The sequence below is a fragment of the Physeter macrocephalus genome, chromosome 14 (assembly GCF_002837175.3).
Source record: "Physeter macrocephalus isolate SW-GA chromosome 14, ASM283717v5, whole genome shotgun sequence".
Taxonomy (NCBI): domain Eukaryota; kingdom Metazoa; phylum Chordata; class Mammalia; order Artiodactyla; family Physeteridae; genus Physeter; species Physeter macrocephalus.
The window spans coordinates 37,524,634-37,545,008 of NC_041227.1; the positions used below are offsets into that span (position 1 = coordinate 37,524,634).

Below are 20,375 nucleotides of genomic sequence, written 5' to 3' on the forward strand. Positions count from 1 at the left end.
GGAAGGAAGGAGGGAGGGAAGGAAGGAAGGAGGGAGGGAGGGAAGAAAGGAAGGAGGGAAGGAAGGAAGGAAGGAGGGAAGGAAGGAAGGAAGAAAGGAAGGAGGGAAGGAAGGAAGGAAGGTAGGAAAGAAGGAAGGAGGGAAGGAAGGGAGGGAGGGAGGGAAGAAAGGAGAGAGAAAGTAAGGAAAGAAATACTTAGAAATGGAAAGAAAAAGGATTTGAATGGAGAATTTAAAATTAAAATAACTAAAGAGAGGGAATAAAGATGCAGACCTACTAGAGAATGGACTTGAGGACACGGGGAGGGGGAAGGGGAAGCTGGGACGAAGTGAGAGAGTGGCATGGACATATATACGCTACCAAATGTAGGGTGGATAGCTAGTGGGAAGCAGCCACATAGCACAGGGAGATCAGCTCGGTGCTCTGTGACCACCTAGAGGGGTGGGATAGGGAGGGTGGGAGGGAGACACAAGAGAGAGGGGATATGGGGATATATGTATATGTATAACTGATTCACTTTGTGATACAGCAGAAACTAACACACCATTGTAAAAAAAATTATACTCCAATAAAGATGTTTTAAAAAAAAAGAGAGGGAACCAGAGTAGAAGCGATGGGGAAGGAAAAGAAGAAACAAACCAACAAAAAGGAATGAAGAGTGTGAAATGAAGGAGAAAGGAAGTCGGGGAAGCAGGAGCTTGGAAGAGGGGATTTAGGATGAAGGACATATTGAAGGAAGCAGGAAGGACAGGATGGAGTTACCTGTTCCCCCTGTGGGCCAGATAGAGGCATCACGTCACCAACCACCTGTAAGGCAGGCCACTCACTTTACTATGAACGTTTAGGAAAGTTCATAGTGACTTTAGGTACTCTCTACTTACTTACCTATTAACTTTAGCTACTAGTTCATAGGAAGATAAACTACCTACATTTAAAATGCTTGGGTAACGACCCATGGTTGGGAGGAAACACGACACCCATAACCCGAGGGAGAAAAGCGACAGGCGGGCACAGTCCCAGGCGCGGAGGTGGGAGTGGATGTGGCCGATGAAGGGGAGTTAGGACGAGATGGGCCGGCTCAAGTCAGAGCTCTCCCCAGTTCATCTTCCAGGGAATGATCAGAGTAGATCCTAAGTGGGATCCTAAGCTGTCTCGTTATCCTGGAAGAGAAGGTGGCTGATGCTTTACAGACCTCACTGCTAATACAGAGCCACTATGGGCCCACTAGTTTTCTGCAGGACAACCCCGAGGGTCCCGGGCTATGAGTCAGGACAGGTGGGCCAATGGATGGTCTGCCTGGCCAGGGCTGAGTGCCTCCAGGTACCAGCTCTGAGTCCCCCACCATCGCTGTAGAATGAGGTGATTGGAGCTTCTTCAGGCTCTCAGCATGCTTACCTGGGACCTCAGGTTTGGCCTCAAGGGTCAGACATGCAAGTGGAGAATCATTCCTACCAATGTATGGACCAGCATCCTGCAGTGGGTCAGCGCTCCAAATAGGGTTACACAGAAATCTCAATAGTTGTCTCCTGCTCAAGGCACAACTAGAGTTTATCTGGTCCTCATCTCCACCCGGGTTTAATTTCTCTCCTCTCCCTTCTGCTGCTCCCTTCCCCTGAAAGTTTTCTTTTTATCTTTGTCTGTCTTCTTTCTTCAAGACTTAATTCTACTTCCTCACTGGAGCCTCCCTTATCTACTCCCGCTGGTAATATCTCCTCTCCTTCCTCGGCCATCTGGTAGCCCTGCTGCATAAACTAGTCTGCATGTCTTGTTATTTTTCCTGCCATTACTCCTCCATGGGCACAAGCTACTGTAATATGCTCAAGGGCAAAAAAACACATCCCGGATTTTTCTTTGGACTCTCCTGAATACTAAACTAATGCTCGTATGGGCTAGGTACCCAAGCAAATGTCTAGGAAACCACTTTTCCTTTGCACATCTGGTTTTGCCTTACAGAACTCAACTCCAAATTTGCAGCATCCCATTTTTGTATACCTTCTAGGTTGTTTAGGGAGAGACTAAGAAGAAGGGATAGAAAAAATAAAGAGTTTGGTGATGCCCATTGAAAATCAGACCACATTCGAGAATCAAATGTCTTGTGCTATGATGGGTGGAGATGGGGCCACCAACACTGAGATTTATTTGCCTTCTTTTTGGATTTCCCTCCTGTATTAAAGGACCTTGTGGATTATTTACGGGCTCACTCACATAGCGCTGCTTATGCCACCTCCATGAGCCCCCCGATAGCAGAGCAAATCATCAGAGCAATGAAATTCATCATGGGACTAGATGGGACCACGCAAGGTAAGAGGGTCTGCAGCAAGCACATCTCCCGTGAATTCCTTTCCTAGACCTCTCCCTGTCTCCCTTCTGCCCCATCAACCTCCCCCCTTTTCAAATATACATTTCTGTCTTTTATTTTTTTTCTTTTTTTGGCCACATCGCGTGCCATGTGGGATCTTAGTTCCCAGACCAGGGATTGAACCCACTCCCCCTGCAGTGGAAGTGCAGAGTCTTAACCACTGGATCACCAGGGAAGTCCCTATACACCTTTGTCTTAACCAATTTCTAAATCAAGCCATGTGCACATCAATAGTACATAATACATAATAGTACAGAGTACATAAATGTACTAGAACTGCCGTCAGCACAGAAGTAAGTGGAGGATACTCTTTTAAAGCAATGAAAACTTTCTAATTCACCTCTTAATGTGATCAGCAAGTATGGATAATTTTGTTTATGAAGCCAAACTTGGTGTGTGTTTGCCTGTACTTTCTTGGAACTGTCACTTGTGTTTCCCTGGGAACAACCTAGTCAATTTAATATTCATTTTTTTCATCCACCCACCTATCTATCTCATCATTCATTCATTCATTCATTACCAGCCGGGAGCTGGGGAGAAGAAATTCACCACTGCCCATTTAAGAATATATGGACAAAACACTCACAACGATAACTTACCAGCCATTTCTTTGATGTTGGATCACCACAGCCAAGGTGTGCTACTTTGTTCAACTCAAATGAGCTTAACCTTTTTTTTGAAAAATGGTTTAATCAAAGGCTCTTGGAACTCTCCATCTTTCATATACAGTTTATAGAGCTTCTACTATTTATCACAATGGGGGACAGTGATGACTAGGGCAGTTCTTGCTGTCAGGCAATCTAGTGAGTGTGTTTGTAGAAGCAGCAAATTACCCTGGCCTCAGACCTGCTCACTGGACTATACAATCCGTGTGCCCTGACCCACCTCTCAGCTGATGTGAAACCCTATACTGTCTAGTGCAATGTTCCAAGCCTACTATTTCAGTAGAAATATGGAGAGATCCATCATTTTTCAATTTTATTAAAACAGCAGAATACTTTATTCACATACACATTTGACCCAGAAGCCTACTATATATAAAACAGATTAAAACAGGGCTGGTGCAGATGACGTAGTGTCTCTACGTACCTCCAAACTACTGGTCCCTGAAGCCCTTCCACTGAGCCACCGTGCTCCTCAGTCACTGGGTTGAAAAGGATAGACTTTTCTTTTTCACTAAAGCAAGAAAATGGCTTAGAGGGTGACTTTGTTCTTCTGTGTAAAACGCAATGATTGACTGACCTCTCAGGTCATTTCCAGCCATGTCTTTTGGGTTTTATGATTCTGTGTCTTATTGAATAGTCTGTGTGAGAAAGAAATTCATCGCAAAACACCGAGCTGATCTCCCTGTGCTATGCTGCTGCTTCCCACTAGCTAACTATTTTACATTTGGTAGTGTATATATGTCGATGCTACTCTCACTTCGCCTCAACTTCCCCCTCCCCTTCCCCGTGTCCTTAAGTCCATTCTCTATGTCTACATCTTTATTCCTGCCCTGCCACTAGGTTCATCAGTACCTTTTTTTTTTTTTTGATTCCATGCATATGCATTAGCATGTGGTATTTGTTTTTCTCTTTTGCTTTGTGACCACCTAGAAGGGTGGGATAAGGAGGGTGGGAGGGAGGCTCAAGAGGGAGGGGCTATGGGGATATATGTATGCGTATGGCTGATTCACTTTTGTACAACAGAAGCTAACACAGTATTGTGAAGCAATTATACTCTAATAAAGATCTATTAAAAAAAAAGGAAATGCGAATCCAGTCCATCCATGGTGCAATGCTTAAGGGCATAAACTGAAAGCAGCTGCCTGGGCTTGACTCCTGGGATACTACTTAACTTGCTGTGTGGTCTTAGGCAAGTGACTTCACTGATCTGCTCAACCCTGAGCAAGTTACTTGTCTGTGCTTCAGTTATTCCAGCTGTAAAATAAGGAAAGGGATATTGAGGAAGTAAGGTTTTTATGAGAATTAGGTAAAATAAGACATATAAAATGCTTCATTATGACTGAAAACAATTCCATCTATAGTAAGCATTGTATAATTGCTTGCTACATTACTTGGTATTATTCCTGAGGTGTTCAAGAAGTATTTGGACTATGTCTTGGAGAAGCTGTAGGAAGGATTCTTGTGATGCAAATGAGGTAAGACTAGATTTCCTTCAAGGTCCTGGATTAGTCAGGATAAGCTAAATTATAAAATTATTATAATTATATGCTAAATTATGCCAGTGTAACAAATAAACTTTGAGAATCTCAGTGATTTAACTGAATCAAGGTTTATTTCTTGCTCTCAGATCTAATACCAGATCTAATACAAATCGGACATCTCCCTGCCCACTTCGTCTCTGTAGGAAGTGACTCAGGCTTCTGCTAGCTGGAGGCTTCGCCATCTCAGCACCTGGCCTCCACAGACGCCATGGTAGAGAGTAAGAACATCAGCCTGGCAGTGACACATCACCTTGCTTACCATCCATTGGCCAAAACTAATCACATGGCCCACCTGAATTTGGGGAAACAGTGGTGGTAAATTAAGAGATATGGATATAGGTATGAATAAGCAGATATCTTTCAACCTTCTAAAGCTGAAACTCGAAATAGACGTGTCTCCATTCCCACATGAGCTGTCCGGTTGTGTGAAAAAGCTGGTCCAGAACCACTGGAACTCTCTCAAAGTCATCTTAATGATCTTCTTGACTATGTGCATTTCTTAATGGAAAATAATTACTTGAGACTAAAGCTAAAATGCCAGTTATGTCTTAATAAAGATCACTACTTTCTTAAGCCCTGTAGTGTATATATTATCAGCATCCGTTGATTAACATGTCCCCAAATTGACAATCTTTTCCTTCCCGCCTCTGGATGGCTTTACCACTTCATCACAGACAGAACTCACTCTATTTATCTGACCAAAAAGATCTGCAGAAAAGTTACATTTAAAGACATGATCATAAGAACTTTGATAGCTATCTATCATCAGTTTTTCTTCCTCTGAGGGGAGAGATATTTCAATTGGTTCTCCCTCTTGCCTTATAATTAAAGAATTGCCTGGTCATTATTTTTAACCTCCCAGTTAAAGGGTCTCACTTCACTCTTGCCATCTTAAGAGAAAAAAGAAAGAAATGAGAGAAGGATACGTGTCCAGTCTGTGTTCTCAGAATCAAGTTAAGGGGAATCAGGGAGAAAGATCGGACAGTTTCTTTTCAAAGGAACTAACAAAAGAAAGTGATAAAAAAGAAAACTGACTGAATCATCAGCCAAGTTTCAGATGGTTCAGCCTGACATGGCTTTTGAAGAATTCAAAAGCACACAGTGAATCATCACGCTGGCCTCATTGACAACAATGCCTACTTTAAATAAGATAAACAAGTCTGGTTGGGAACATTGCAGTAACTCACTCCTTTCTGCAGAGATAGACCAACTCTCAGGGTAAAGTTGCCCAAAGCTCAAAGGGCTGCACTTCGTCGAGCCAGAGCTGCCTTATGGGATCTGAGAAAGCACCCCGCTCCGAGCCTTGATCTTCGGCTGCTCCCCTGCCGCTGTGATTGGAGCCTTTCAAGGCTTTGTTTTGGGTTGAGTTTGGGGAGCGGTTGGCCAGATCTGTTGCTTGATGAATGTCTTCACTTTAATCTGCAAGGCAAAGCCATACGCTTCAAAGAAAGGCAGACTACAGGAATAAGGTCAGTGTTCTTTGAAGCCAAGGTTCAAAGATGAAATAGCAGTCCCAGTGAAATGACAATGTTTATGCACAAACAGCCACCTTGACTCTGCAGCCAGGCTGCTCGTGGAGTTAATGCACCACAAGCTGAGGGGCTGCAAGCCACCCAGGCCTTCCACAGGCACCGGGGCCCTTCTCGTCTCCTGGTCTGTCACTTCGTGCAGCACAATGAACCCAAAGTGGAGATTTGGTTTCTCCACCCTGTTGGATGTTGGGTGGTCCCCCAGCCAAACCAATGCTGTAAGCCCTTCAAGGGCAAGAGCTGTGTCATGAATTAATTTGGTGTCCCTCTGAGTGCCAAGCCCAGTGCTCAGCTTAATAAATATGCCATGACTCAATTTCCATCTTGCAGACCCACTCGATTTCAGATCAGCGTTTATGCTAAACAAGGAGCCTTGAAAGGCTCCAAGATGGAGGGAATGTTTATCTCATAGGACTGGGAGCTGGGAGTCAGTCCCACACCAGCTGTGGCAGCTGAAGGGACGACTAAGTGATGGGGATACCTTAGTGATGAACACCAGTTTTGAAGAGGTCCAGAAAGATGGCAGCTCTGTCATTTTCTTCATCAAGACATGGTCAAGGCAGGAGGGTGAGGCCCAAGCGACACCAACCACTCCCCTAAAGAAAGCATCGTCAACAATTGTCTTATTATTTATTTAAATCTTTGATGCATATTTTTCAATTAATCAGTCAACATTCTTTTTGAACCCCCAGTTTGGGCTCTCTGTCCCCCAACTCTGGGTAACCTTTCACTTCTCAGAGAAAATAGAAGTTGTATCGCGTGGAGGGGTTAGGGTGAGTGCTTTGGAGCCAGACTGCATGGGGCCCGGTCCTCGACCCACCACTTGCTCCATGAATGGCAAGTTGCTTACCCTCTGTTAGCTTCAGTTCCTTCACTGTAAACTGGGGTTGTAAGGAGGATTAAGTGATGTAATGTAGATAATGAACTTAGCATGATGCTTGATGCATAGTAAGCACCCAATAAAGGTGAAAATTACTATTATTTTTAACTCATCTGCTTTCTCCCTTTCCTTCTCTAATTTTTCCAATAGTTTTTATGCACCCTGGGATCTTCCTGTCTCTCAGGCCTTACACCTACTCCATCAGCAAATCCTGCAGCACTTCCTTTGACATATCCCAAGAATCAGGTCCATTCTCACCCTCTCCACCATCGCCTCCATCACCTCTCACCTGGATCACTGGAATGATCTCCACTCCCCACTCTTGCCATTTTATGACTTGTTCTCCACACAGAAGCCAAAATTATCTTTTAACAAAATGTAACCCAGACCACATCACCCCTTTACTCAGAACTTTTCATTGTTTTCCAGCTTTCTCAGTGTAAAGTCCAGACTTTGGCCTTTTGGGCTCCTCCTGAATGTGGTCTTCCATATTTCCCACCACTCTTGCCCTTGCTTGGTCCACTCCAAGTACCTGGCATACTTGTTTTTCCTAGAACACAGGGAACAGCTCCCACAAAGGGTCTTTGCACTTGCTGGCCTTTCTAGAACATCATGTCCAGCCAAGACATGCATAGCCCGCTCCATCACTTTCCTCACCTCTTTGCTCAAAATCAGCCTTATGAGAGGGGCAGCTGTGTCCTTAATTGCACACCTCTTCTTGTCCTTCTCATTCTCCTCACCTTGCTTCAGTCTTAGTAGCATTTATGAGCACCTGACCAATTATACACGTATCTGCTTATTTTCTGGTTTCCCACTAGGATGTAAACTCCAGGAGAACAAGCATTTTGTCTGTCTTGTTCCTGACACTGAGGGCAGTGCCTGGCGATGACAAGTTCTCAACAAATATTTGTTGACTCCTTCTCTCTTTCCCTCTTAGCTCAGCAAATAAACGACCCTTATCTCTTCCACATCTCTGTGCTTGATTCTCTCCCTTCCCACCTTCTAAAGGCACCAGCCCCTTTTCTCAACCAGGAATCTGTTCATCTCCTTCATCGTAAAAAGCCTCCCCTCACCCCTTCTGTTTCAATAGCTGTCAAGTCGCACACCTTCCATTGCTGCAAATCTTCTCAGAAGAATGGCCGTCTGCCTGCTCCCCTACCCCTCCCCCTCAGCCATCAGCCCTCATCCTCTGCCCATTTCCATGGACTCTGTTCCCTCAGAGGTCGCCGCTTCCCACCGACCCTGGTCCTTCTCCAGCTGAACTTGACTGACCTTTCCACCTCATCCTCTCTCCTGGAGAACAGTGTTCCCTTAGTTGTGGAAGATGCTGTTCTTTGCTGGTTCTCTTTTATTCGTTTGTCTGTTCTTCCTCCCCTTCTCTGCTAGTTCTTCTTCCCATTTGCATGTGTCAGAATTCCACCCTCTGCTCTCTTTACATTCCCCTCTGCATACGTATGCCCCCCTTTTTCTTTTCTGTGATGTAGAAACGTGCTTCTCAAACTTGAGCCTGTATCAGTGTCTCCTGAAAAGGTGATGAAAACTTCTCCACTTCAGAACAGACAATAGATCACTCCATTGGCTAAGGCATTCCTTATCTGAGCAAAATGGCTCTAGGAAAAAGAATCTCTGTGATTTCATTAACTTTTCCTACTGTTACTTCAGTGCTAGGCTGATGAGATGGTCACCACCGCTGTGAATCACAAAACCATTTTTTTGCTATCATATGCATGGAAATATTTGATTTGTTTATAATTGAGTGGTCAGTAGTGTTTCCCTAGAGAGGAAAAGAGTAGTGGAAATTTACTTACAAGTGAAAATAAATACAGAGTTCCAATTCCTAACATATAATATCCAACTTCAGTAGAATACACCTTCATCGTTGCTAATAAAACCTCCCATGCTTAAACAATAAAGTTAAGAAAAATAGAATTTTCTATTTTTCTTCAAAGTCACACTTGTCCCTCTTTGCCTGTAAACAGAAGGAGTTTCTGGGTGGCAGGGTGGGGGACGTGTCTGGATGTTGTATAGGTAGAGAAAAACTAAAGGTAAAATCAAGATGGAATAATGAATTGTGTTCTTCCTGGAAATAAAGGAATTCACTATACAGGATCCTCAAAAGATATAGGAATTTGACAGGATGGAATGCAATAGGCTGTTTTTCCTTTTTAATTTAATATATTTTCTGAATATAGTATTCTGGGATTATTGCTACAAAAAGATGAGACAAATAGTATTACCATCATCCTTCCTCAACCATCTTAGATATTATCCAAATAATTTCCTCAATTCTCCACTTTCAATATTTCAATATGGAGACACAGGCTTTGGTGAACTATAGCAGGAAGGCCAATAAGAGAAGGATGGGGAAACTGACTCAAAAATTAGTAAGTACCACTAAGTACCCCAGCCATTGTGCCAGTACAGGAACTTTGCCTCAAGCTGAGCTTCCTTTGCCCTTTAGAAAATCAGAATTGTGATGAGCCCAAGATCTGAGGAGGAAGTATTAAATAGACATGCTCCCCAACAGAGGGCCTCCTCACACTAACTTTGTGAGGTTTTATTTTATTTCTTGCATGACTTGAGAGGTATTCAAAACATTCCATCTGTGAAGAAGCTGTTACTTCGGCCCTAGAATTCTGCTTGCACATCTCATGCTGCCTTTGGTGAGACTGAGGAGTGAAGACCCTCAGCTAATGAGATTGTTCTTTTTCTTCTGAGTATCGGCCTCTGGGGTGGCGAGGCTCTCCATTCCTGAACTGGGGAGGTGATGTCTTTTAAATGTGCATTTGGTTATATTACGGTGTCACTACTTTATGGTGACATTGCCCATTCTAAAATTAAAACTGAGTATTCTGTCCCTTCACTGCCAAATCCCTGGTTCTAGTCCCTGAGAATATCTGAGGGGTTAAAGATCACTGTGGTTTCTGTGCAAAAAGGAACAGCAGTGGAAAAGGGGGGATGCATTCTGTTAGTGGATGAAATTCAGATCATGTTCAAAAACACAGATAAGTCAAAATCAAAGAAAACAACTGGAGTCCTCTCTGATTTCCAGCAGCTTCCACCTTCCCTCATTTTTCACCCCTTGACCACCCCCCAGACCTTCCTTGTTCCCGACCCCGGACACAGATGCCCTTGTATTTTCTGCTACTCCAGCTCACCTCCCAGAACAGGCTCAGACCCAAACTTGGAGACCAGGTGAAATCTGGACTCAGGACAGCTTGGAATGGGGGTTCATGCTGGAGTGACCCTTCTAGCACCTGCCACCAACCCAGAGAGACCATCCCTAACCACCCTTTCTAAAATATCACCCCCTCCCTTGTGGGCGACTCTATCTACTCCCTTATTCTGCACCATTTTCCTTCATAGCACTTACCACCACCTGGAATTATGTACTTGTTTCCTTGGTTATTTTCTGTCTCCCCAGGAGAATACAAGTGACAGGAGGGCAGGGACACTGTCCCCAACTTCAAGCAGTATATGTTGGCTGAATGAATGATCCCATTCAGTGTAAGGTTTGGCCATATCCCAGCAACTATTCATAAGGCATTGGTACCACAAATTGTTATTCCCTCTATCTAGAATATTCTCATCTCTCCCCACAAACCCACTACACCCATTCTTTATCTCCTGAATCTCTGTTCAGCCTTCTGAGTCCTCTCACAGTGGCCACAGTCAAGAAATAATCCTTCCTTCCTCTGTCTCATGAAATCTTTGGCTCTTATCTTAGTCACACATACCCTAATCCAGTCCTCCAAATGGGTAGTGATTGATTGATTAATTAATTGTGCCTTAAGCATCAAATATGTGAATGAATGAAAACTGAATGACCAAATTTGGGGCTAAGCAGATTTCCTGGACAAGGCTTGAATTCTAATCATTCTCTATAAACAACTACAATATCATTTCTTTAGAGGTTACTTATGGAATTATTTTGGTTCAAATACTGGAGTTATAATCACTTCCTTGGTAGATATATGCATAAGCCAAAATGTAGAGTTCCTTTCCTCTTCTTTTGAAAAATGAATGGTTTTACATTATTACATATGCTAAGGCTTTGTCTAGACACCATCTAATATAGAGGTGAGTAGGCCAGATAATTCAAGCCACTACTACCAAACAGCAGAAGCAAAAATGGAGTTTTTCCTTTAATTATCCAAGCAGTTAGCTGAATCCCTCACTTAAGGTTTCCTAGGGAGACACCATCCAAATCTCATAAATGCATTTGACTCACACAGTAATCAGCAAAGACTGGGCACCAGCTAATCCTCTCTGTCCGAGTTGAAGTACATTTCCAAAACAGAGGTGAGCACGTGTTCTTAAGCATCCAAAATGGCATTTTCCACTGAGTATGTTGGAGGGACCTCCTCCCCTCCTCTTCTCCATCTTAATGATGATTTGCACTTAGGGTCTTTTTCAATCAAGAGACTTCACGTTTTCATGACATTATTTGGTGACTAGTAATGAGAGGTTGAAAACATAAAATTAACACTGAAAAATTAGAGTTTCCATTTACCAGGGCACCATTTAGCCAATGAAAAGTAAAAGGGCATTAGGATTTTGAATCCTTGAAAATTTTTCAGGGTATCTCTCTTACAAGGTCAGTATTAGTTAAGGTTAATTACTTGTTGCAACAAACTCCAACATATAACACAACAGACATTTTTTTGTTGCTCACATAGAGCCCAAAATGGGTGTAAACACAGCCTCCTTCCATCCTGTGGCTCCTGCAACTTATGGCTTCCAAGGTTGCCATCAAAGGGGTGAGGAGCAAAGAGGATCGTGTGTGTGAAGTTTTCAGGGGCCATAACTGGAGTGGTATGTTTCGTTTCTGCCTACATCCTATTGCTGGGACTCAGTCACAGGACCTTGCCTAACCGCAAAGCATCCTGGGAAATGAAGTTAACCGCCTGCCTGGGAGGAGGAAATGGGATTGGTGAATAGCCAGCCAGTCTTTGCCACAGGACTTAACCTCAGCCCAGGACATTCTTTCCCCAGTCTTTCTGATGGACGTATACTGTGGGAAGACATTGTAGATTTTAGACAGTTTCCCAATCTCTCTCCATTGACTTAATAAATAAACTCTTGACCTGGAGTGGAATAAAAGTAGCGCAAGGAAAAAGAAAAACAAAGTCCAAAAGACTGAAGACAAATCTCTTCCTTTTACAGGGACTCTCGGGGCTTCTAGTCTGGCTTTTACTATAACCACTTCTGCTTCTTTCTCGTAGAACATAGTCCCGGGCCATGGCAGGTATTGAGATCATTATCATTATGATGGTGCTCAATTCCCCAATGCTGTGTACTTTTTGGAGGCAGAAAATGGACCCTGGGCATAATGCTTCCCCGGAGTAGCTAAAAAGACATGAAATTGGAACAGCTCTGGAAGTCAGGCCAGAACAGGAGAGAATGTGTATTTTGGAAGTAGTAACACACTCTCAGAAAATCAGGCCATTTTTCTGAAAGGGAGGATGTGATGAGACAGAAAATTATAAATTGCATCATTATCAGAAAATTATAAATTGCAATTTAAAACATACAGTTTAAACACATGGACATTTAGGTTAGTTATCTGAATCAGATGGGTTTATTCTGAGTCACGCCAACTCTCTTATTCAGCCACACTTTGGTTCTTTTGAGACCATGGACTAAAAGGAGGCTAAGAGGCTTTAAAAAGTATCAAACCTCTGATGTTCCTTACATCAGCACCCAGCATGTGACTAATCAAGGTAAACTAGTCACAAGGGAAAACGGAATTCTAGGCCCAGGTAGAAAAATAAAGCTAGCAACTTCATATCAAGATTGAATTTATATGAAAATATGATTCTACTCAACATTGCCTTAAGCATTCCATCTACTTCAGGAAGCACTAAAATCTGGGTGCTTCTGTTATGTACATGTGGGCAAATGCAGTCCACATAATTCATTCTGTACCATATCTGGGATTTTATAAAAATGTTTTCCAAAGGCTTAAATTTCTGTTTTGTATTCAGTTCTTAGGAGAAGGAATTGAATAAAAGGGCAAGGTCTTTCAAATAACTTCATTAATTTATGAACCTCAATCATTTTTCTTTTCTTTACCCTCTGGAGAGGAAACTGAAGATAAAAGAAAAAAGAGTGAGACTTAAAATATAATGCATTCACACTGGAAAATACAACCATGCCTCATTTTTAAATTATTTTGTCTGGATTACTTCATTCATCCTGATCATTTGTGAAATTTTATCATGAGATTGGCAGGTGAGGTACTGACCCTGCTTCTAACCCGACACGGACTTGGAGAAAGTGGCCCCCGCGCCTTCCAGCTGTGACCTTGGACCTTCGCTCTGGTCCCTGGAACAGGGCACACATATTTTTACACTTGAGTTTGATAGGTTTAAAAAACGGGAGAGACTAACCGGGAAGATTTAGTGCTTTGAAAGGGGAAGGAAAGGAGTACACTGGGTGACAGCAATTCACTCTCCAGAGTGGAATTTTCTCACTTTCCTACTGTTTATATTTGACACGAGATCCATTCACAAACATCTCTCGTAAGATGTTGCTTCTCTGCAGGGCAAGCTCTTTGGGGGCTGCAAACTACACTTATCCATCCAAACTATCAAGCTTATCTCGTGGCTGTTCTTACTGACTTACTCTTCACCCAGAATCTCTGTGAGGAAGAGACAGTGAAAACCAGAAAGGACTGTGATTAGGGAGATGATACTGTGATAATTAGACACGGAGTTCTTAAAGGTCATCTCAGCATCTACCTTGGCATAGAGTTCAGCGAATACAAAATTGACTTCCTCCAAGTTCTTTTCTCCCCCTAAACCCAGCCACACATTGTTGGTTCTGTCCCTCTGAAATCCCTCCATGAATGCAGAGGAGCCCATAGAGAATCCCACCCATAATGGGCCGTCTGAGGCCCCTGGCATCCAAGGCCCATGGCATTGTTGAGGGAGGACCCAGCCGCTGCTCCCTAAATATATTTGCCACTTGGTTACCAGCTGGAGATGCAAAGAGAGGCAGAGAAAGAGACAGAAGGCACGGAGGGCTGCGTTCTCTAAATGGTTTCAAGCCACTGGCCTTTCAGCAACAGCTAACGCAGAACAGATGGTAGTGCTACGCTCGGCTGGCTTTCAACTGAGGGGCTGCCTCTGTCCGTGATTAATCACCTGTGGTGGGGGGTAAGAAAGCTCTACCTGGTCTTTGTGTGGTGGGGGGGACCTAAGGTTGGGGTCAGCAAGCAAAGTGACAGGTGTTGCCTCTCTGCCCTATTGCTGCTCACGTGCTTGTAGGACCACGCTGCGGGGAAGGGGGTGGGCATCCAGTAAACACAGAATTAGTCAACCTGTGGAGCCCCAGCTAGGAGGGGAAGTTTGTCTGGTTGTGCAGAAATCGCTTGAAAAATGTTCCACAACGTTCTGTCCGTTCATTTACTTCGCCTTAAGAGTTAGCCTAGCGTAGAATTTTAGGGCAGTTCAGTAAATTCTGCACTTGCTTTGAGGCCTTAAAAGATTTCCCCAGCAAGAGTGTAAAGAGAATCTGTTTGTCTTTTAGATGGCACTGGGGCAAAAGGATAACATGGCCACTTCCTTCCTCCCGTCCTACAAACAAGATATCCTTTTACACCATGAGTCCTACAGAAGTTACCTCTTCACTCTTGTTTCCTCGGTGTGGATGGAGTCTGAGATGGGGGAGTTGTGATATAGCACACATGGAATTCTCTGCTGGTTCAGTCCAACTGGAGAAGAACATGATTCCAGCTGCAGGATCTTTGAGGGTGAAGGGGAGTTACTGTTCCACATTGATCTTTGTTTTCTCCATCACGGGTTCATTTTCAGCTCAGCAGCAAAAACCCCCAAAGCGGGGGAGTGCCGTACCCCAGCCCAACTCTTGTCTGGAGAAGTTTGGGGAGAAAATCAGGTCAGCCACAGCCAGGGAGGATTAAGCAGGTGGATTTGTGGCTGGAGAAGGCCAGCGTGTGCTCTAGGCTAGACAGAATGTATTAGTTCTCTATTTCTACGTCACAGATGACGACAAACTTCGGGCTTCAAATGACATCCGTTTATTAGCTCACAGTCCCCTGGGGTCGGGAGTCTGGGAAGTTTCTTCTCTTCTCAGGCCCTGGCAAGGCAGAAATCAAGGTGTCAGCAGCTTTTTTCTGCAGTTCACACTCCTCTCCCAGGCTCACATGTGGTGGTGGCAGAACTCAGTTTCTGGGGGTTGCAGGACTGAAGTCCCTGTTTGCTTGTCAGCTGTCAGCTGGGGCCCCTCTCAGCTCCTGGAGACTTGAATTTCTTACCATGTGACCCCCTCCATCTTCAAAGCCAGCAGTGGAGAATCTCTTTCTTCAGAAAGAGCCCAGTCCTTTCTAAGAGCTCACGTGATTACGTCTTAAGTACTGGTTAATGTCGCCAAAACGTATTTTGTTTTTGTAAAATAGGACTTTATGTAGTTAGATTTCCAGTGGTCATATGCTTCAACTTGAATACTGAGAATGAACATTATTCTGGTGAATATTTAATTCTGGGGGTTAAGAAAATATCAAAAGGCATGTCCTAGGCACCAAAACAAAAAAACAAAAGAAACTGAGGAGGGTACAGGAGCAACCAGATTGGCTGTAGACACCACAGGTCACTTCCATTGATCACAGAGGCCCAGCCTTAGAGGCCAAATCCAAGCAAGTCAGTTCAGTCTTTGGTGAAGACTGGAAATGAATAGTTTTCGATATTTTTGAACCACAGAATTTTTTTTTTCAAATGAAATGTACGTGGAAGTCCATTTTATACAAATTTTTAAAATTTTACAACACTCTTATAGGACTTATTGTGTGTGCCAGACACTGTCCAAAGTGCTTAAAATCAAATCCTCATAACAGTATGAAATGGGCATCCTTCTTATTATTATTGTCATTGTCATTATTCACACTTTACAGGTGAAGAACTTGAGCTGCAGAAAGATGAAATGCCTTGCCCAAGATGGCAGAGAGGATTTTGAAGCCAGGAAAATTAGGCTCACGGTCCTTGAGCACTTGGCAGAGATGCTGTTGTCATGGAGACAGCTTGGAGGGTGGAGTGTTCCTATCTCCTAGCCGTTGAGCCCCTCCCTCAGTTTTTCCCTGCACCCCCTCCCTGAGGCTTCCTCAGTGCACACCCCACCCGGCAGACACTTTGAAAACCAGAGGTTTGAACCATGCACACGCTGCCTCGATGGGGCTTCCTAGAGGCTACTTTCATTTGCACTGTCTCTCAGAGCGCTTTCAGGGGACCCCCATTAACCCAATTCCTCAGCCAGGACCTCTCCTTTGCCTTCTTGCCACAATCTTTGCTGAAGCACATCTCACCCACTTCTGCTGTCACTCTGGCCTCCTTACGTGTCTGGCCACCTCTGGTTTTCCCCTTATCCTACTCCACGTACTACATATACACTATAACTTCCTCTTCCTAAACCCCCTCAGAACATGGCATATCCTGTTCGTGATGCTTCCCTGGCTCCCTAGTGCCCACCACCTCTTAGGTTGGTATCTGCAGCCCTCTGGGTTTGATTCCACTGATCTTTCTCATGACTGTAAACCAAACGTTCTAGGCAAGTGAGCTAACCATCCCTTCTGGCGCACAAGGTGTTCACGTACCACCTCTAGGTCTTTGCTCCAAATTCCCAGAGCATTTCTTCCACGGGGTGTTCAATTTTCTGCCGTCTGTGATAATTACATACTTTTTCTAGGCTATAAGCTCCTTGAAAATAATAGACATATTCATCTTTTAATTCTCCCCTGAACACAACAGCCACTCACCCGGAAAAGTACGAAATAACATTCTCCCCATAGTCCTGGGAAATAGATTGTTATCATCCCCATTTAACAGATCAGTAAATTAAGGCTCAGATACGAGTGACTTCCTCATCTCCATAGAAAAAGAAAAGGGCAGATGGGAGCTGACACACGGACCTGTTGATGGAGGGGAAAAATGCAAAAATACTTGGAGACAAATTGCTCTCTGGAGGCTTCAGTTAGAATCAGCCTTATTATCTTCATAGAATCAACAGCCACAATAGTTTATGACTACGAGTGATGGTTCAGAACTGGGGTGCACACCGCAGTTACCCAGGGGGAGGTTTTATAAAAGGTCCACACCAGTCCTTCTGGAGCAGAATATCTGCAGAAGAGGCTTACCTGTGAGTATTCCAGAAAAAAAAAAAAAAAATACCCTGAAGACTCTGGTGTGTTCCCCTGTTTAAGAATCACCAATTCGCAAGGCTCCCAAAGGCCCCAGCCTCCCAAATTACCCCATTCGATGTGTAAAACTTCATCATTAGAGACTTGCTAAGATACTGCTCTCTACTTAAATGCAAGTTAATGTTAAACCTTATCACTCATTCTGTAAGGATTCAAGAAGCACTACTATGTGACAGGCCGGCTGACTCTGTCTATATCTGTCTTACGGCTCTTCTCGTGTGTATATTATCTGATATCTGCTCTCTCTACTGTTAGGTTATTTCTTGCCAAATAGCCCCAGAATTTTTTCATCTTCTCCTCCATCTTAGCAGCTGGCTCTTGTACACAGTGAGTGCTTTTCATTTGTGAAATGTATGAATCCATGAATCATGGGACTCACACCTCATCAGGAATGAGTTTATGAGCTTCTTTCAAGTAGCAGACTTTGATAGACTCTTAGGCACCGCCAATTTCCAGGTCAGCTGTGCAATGCATGAACAGTCTCCCAGCCTTGGTTTCCTCATCTGTGAAGGGGGCCCAAAAGCACAGCTCCTGGCTCATAGTAGGTGCACAAGACATGTCCATTGTCACCTCTCCTTGTGGATTAAGCCCCTGACGGTGTATCTGAGCAGTGGGTGGGGAGGTGGAAACAGGGGCGTGAAATCCTGTTGTGTAGACAGCCGTCCACCCTGACGTCTGGCCTGCCCACTCCACTCCTGTGTGCATTCCACAGGGCCAGGACTGAGCGGCCTGGACCGTCCTTGGCGCACGTGTATGTGACTATAAAGCATGCCGTAACCTTGGAATCCAGACATCAAAAGGGAGAGCTTCAGTGCCTGATAAAAATATGTGTTCCTCTCAGCAAACCACTCCAAACGCTGTCTTCTCCATCCCACTGGGAAGCTTGTCACTGCTAATGTGATTCTTATGATTCTTGCTGCTCGGTAGCCTCTTGATCTTTCCTGAGATCTCTCTGCCCCGAGTGTGTAGGAAACAAAATGTCTTGTCTGCTGTCCAGAGCTTAAAATAACAGATGCTGGATTCCTGCTGCCACATTGAAACTTTACTCCAAGGTCTCTCCCCGGCACCCCTACTCCCGCCCCCTCCCCATGCCGCAGCAGAGCCTAGTGTGAGCATCAGACAAAGGAGGGGAAGGAGGCAAGGGGGCAGGGGTGGGGGGAGGGAGGCCTTCTCAGACCACTGCGGGCACTCTTGAGGATCAAACTGGTTGTTCAGAAAGATCGACTTCTTAAGTTGTGAGACATGTTTTAGGGAAAGATTCTTCCTATCTCTAAAGAAGAGAACCGCATTTCCCAAGAGTCACTGCCTAGGAGCATGTTCAAGGTTGCCCAGCCTGTATTCCGCACTGGTGAAAGGAGGGCGGTGTGTATTTCTGTATGTGCCTTTTTCAGCCTGGGGAATGATGAAATAAGTCCCCCCGTGCCATCTGGTTCTATGCACGTTTCCTCTGTTAGAGAGCAAGCTTGCAAAGTCTGCAGAAAATAGAGTGTCGTTGGTATTGTCTCGCAAACTCATCAAATCCGCCTCTTTCACTCAGTCTTACAGGGGGAAATGCCTTTGTCCTCTTTTGCCAGCAGATGATGGTTCGTTCGACAGAGAAGATATTTTCCTTCTTTAGCTTTTGACAGGTCATTCTGGGAGTGTCTACTGTCCAAAATTCCTTCTGGCCCTCTGGAGATTGAGTTGACCTGAGCATATTTTTGGAAATGCCACAGATGATTGTTTTTATTTGGGGATGGCATGGCTTTGTAGTGGTGACACTTTGGGTTTTATTTGTTTTCCTTCCCTTGCCCCAGCTGTTTTTGTTTTAATAACATTGGAGAGAAGGTTAAACCTAGTCCATCTCTCAAGTTGGCAGAGCTAGAAATCCAAGTGGGTAGAATGGCAACCTACAGGTCATCTGCCCAGCTGGGTCCATCCCTGATTTTATCCAGCCTCATGAGAGGGGCGAGGTTGACAGTGAGGTTGGTCTCAAGTCGAGTGAGCACTTTGGAGCCAATAACTGTCAGGGGAGCAAGTGATCCCACAAACATACCATTGGAGACCTCGAGCACTCAGTAAATGCTGGGATGTCATGTTGCCAAACAAGAGGCTAGGACATATGCCCATCTTTTACTTTCCATCTCCAACCAAGGAGCATGACTCAGCCAAGACACAGTCAGGCACCTAACACAGCCATGCATGGCCTTGGGGGTGAGCTGGTAATGGCCACTGTTTCTGAGACATCTGAGTCTCCTTGGCTGCACCTGGTGAAATCCGAAACTCATGCTTGATCTCATTACCAGAGATGCTGATTTCATTGGTCTGGGGTACAGTCTGGGCATGGGATTTTGCCAGGCTCTCCAAATGATTTCGAGGTGCCACTGAGGCTACCCAGAACTATTGCTAACAGAAAAATGTAACTAACCTTTTAAGTACCTTTTTCCCAGACACAGTACTAAGCATGTTCCTGCATTAACCCTTTATTTCTCCCAATCTTCCTGTGAGATAAGCTTATGTATCTCTAGGTGAAACTGAGGTTTCAAAGCCTTACGTTGTCCAGGTGGAGTTTGGTTCCTAGTCCATTTAACTCCAAAGCTTATTCCTTTTCCAGAGAACCCAGAATACAGCAAAATAAGACACTCGTATAAACTCTCCAGCACTCTACATAAGAGATCCGGGGGCTTCCCTGGTGGCGCAGTGGTTGAGAATCCGCCTGCCAATGCAGGGGACACGGGTTCGGGCCCCTCGTATAAACTCTCCAGCACTCTACATAAGAGATCCGGGGGCTTCCCTGGTGGCGCAGTGGTTGAGAATCCGCCTGCCAATGCAGGGGACACGGGTTCGAGCCCTGGTCCGGGAGGATCCCACATGCCGCGGAGCAGCTAGGCCCGTGCTCCACAACTACCGAGCCTGCGCGCAGCAACAAAGACCCAACTCAACCAAAAATAAATAAATAAATTTAAAAAAAAAAAAAAAAAAAAGAGAGATCCGATCCTTGACTTATTTATCTGTGCGGAGCCTTCCCTGACGTCTACGTATTATCATAGGTGGAAGAAGAATCAGAAACTATTTAATTAGGGACTTTGTGTATTGCAAAGGGGAGGTCACTGCCATGCCCAGTCCCCATGCCATCCTGGCGTGGCTATCCCCGTACAAAAGAACAAGCGCTAAAAATTCCTTCTACTTTTATAAAGCGCTCTTCAAACAA

At 44.4% G+C, this 20,375-nt stretch overlaps 1 protein-coding gene across 1 annotated transcript in view; it reads left to right on the forward strand.

Moving 5' to 3' along the window:
* The window catches only part of SPTLC3 (serine palmitoyltransferase long chain base subunit 3), a 133,181-nt gene that overhangs the window by 95,732 nt on the left and 17,074 nt on the right, over positions 1-20,375 (forward strand). The window contains exon 10 of the mRNA XM_055090661.1: positions 2,176-2,302. Coding sequence (XP_054946636.1) covers positions 2,176-2,302 — 127 coding nt within the window. The remainder of the gene's footprint in view (positions 1-2,175; positions 2,303-20,375) is intronic.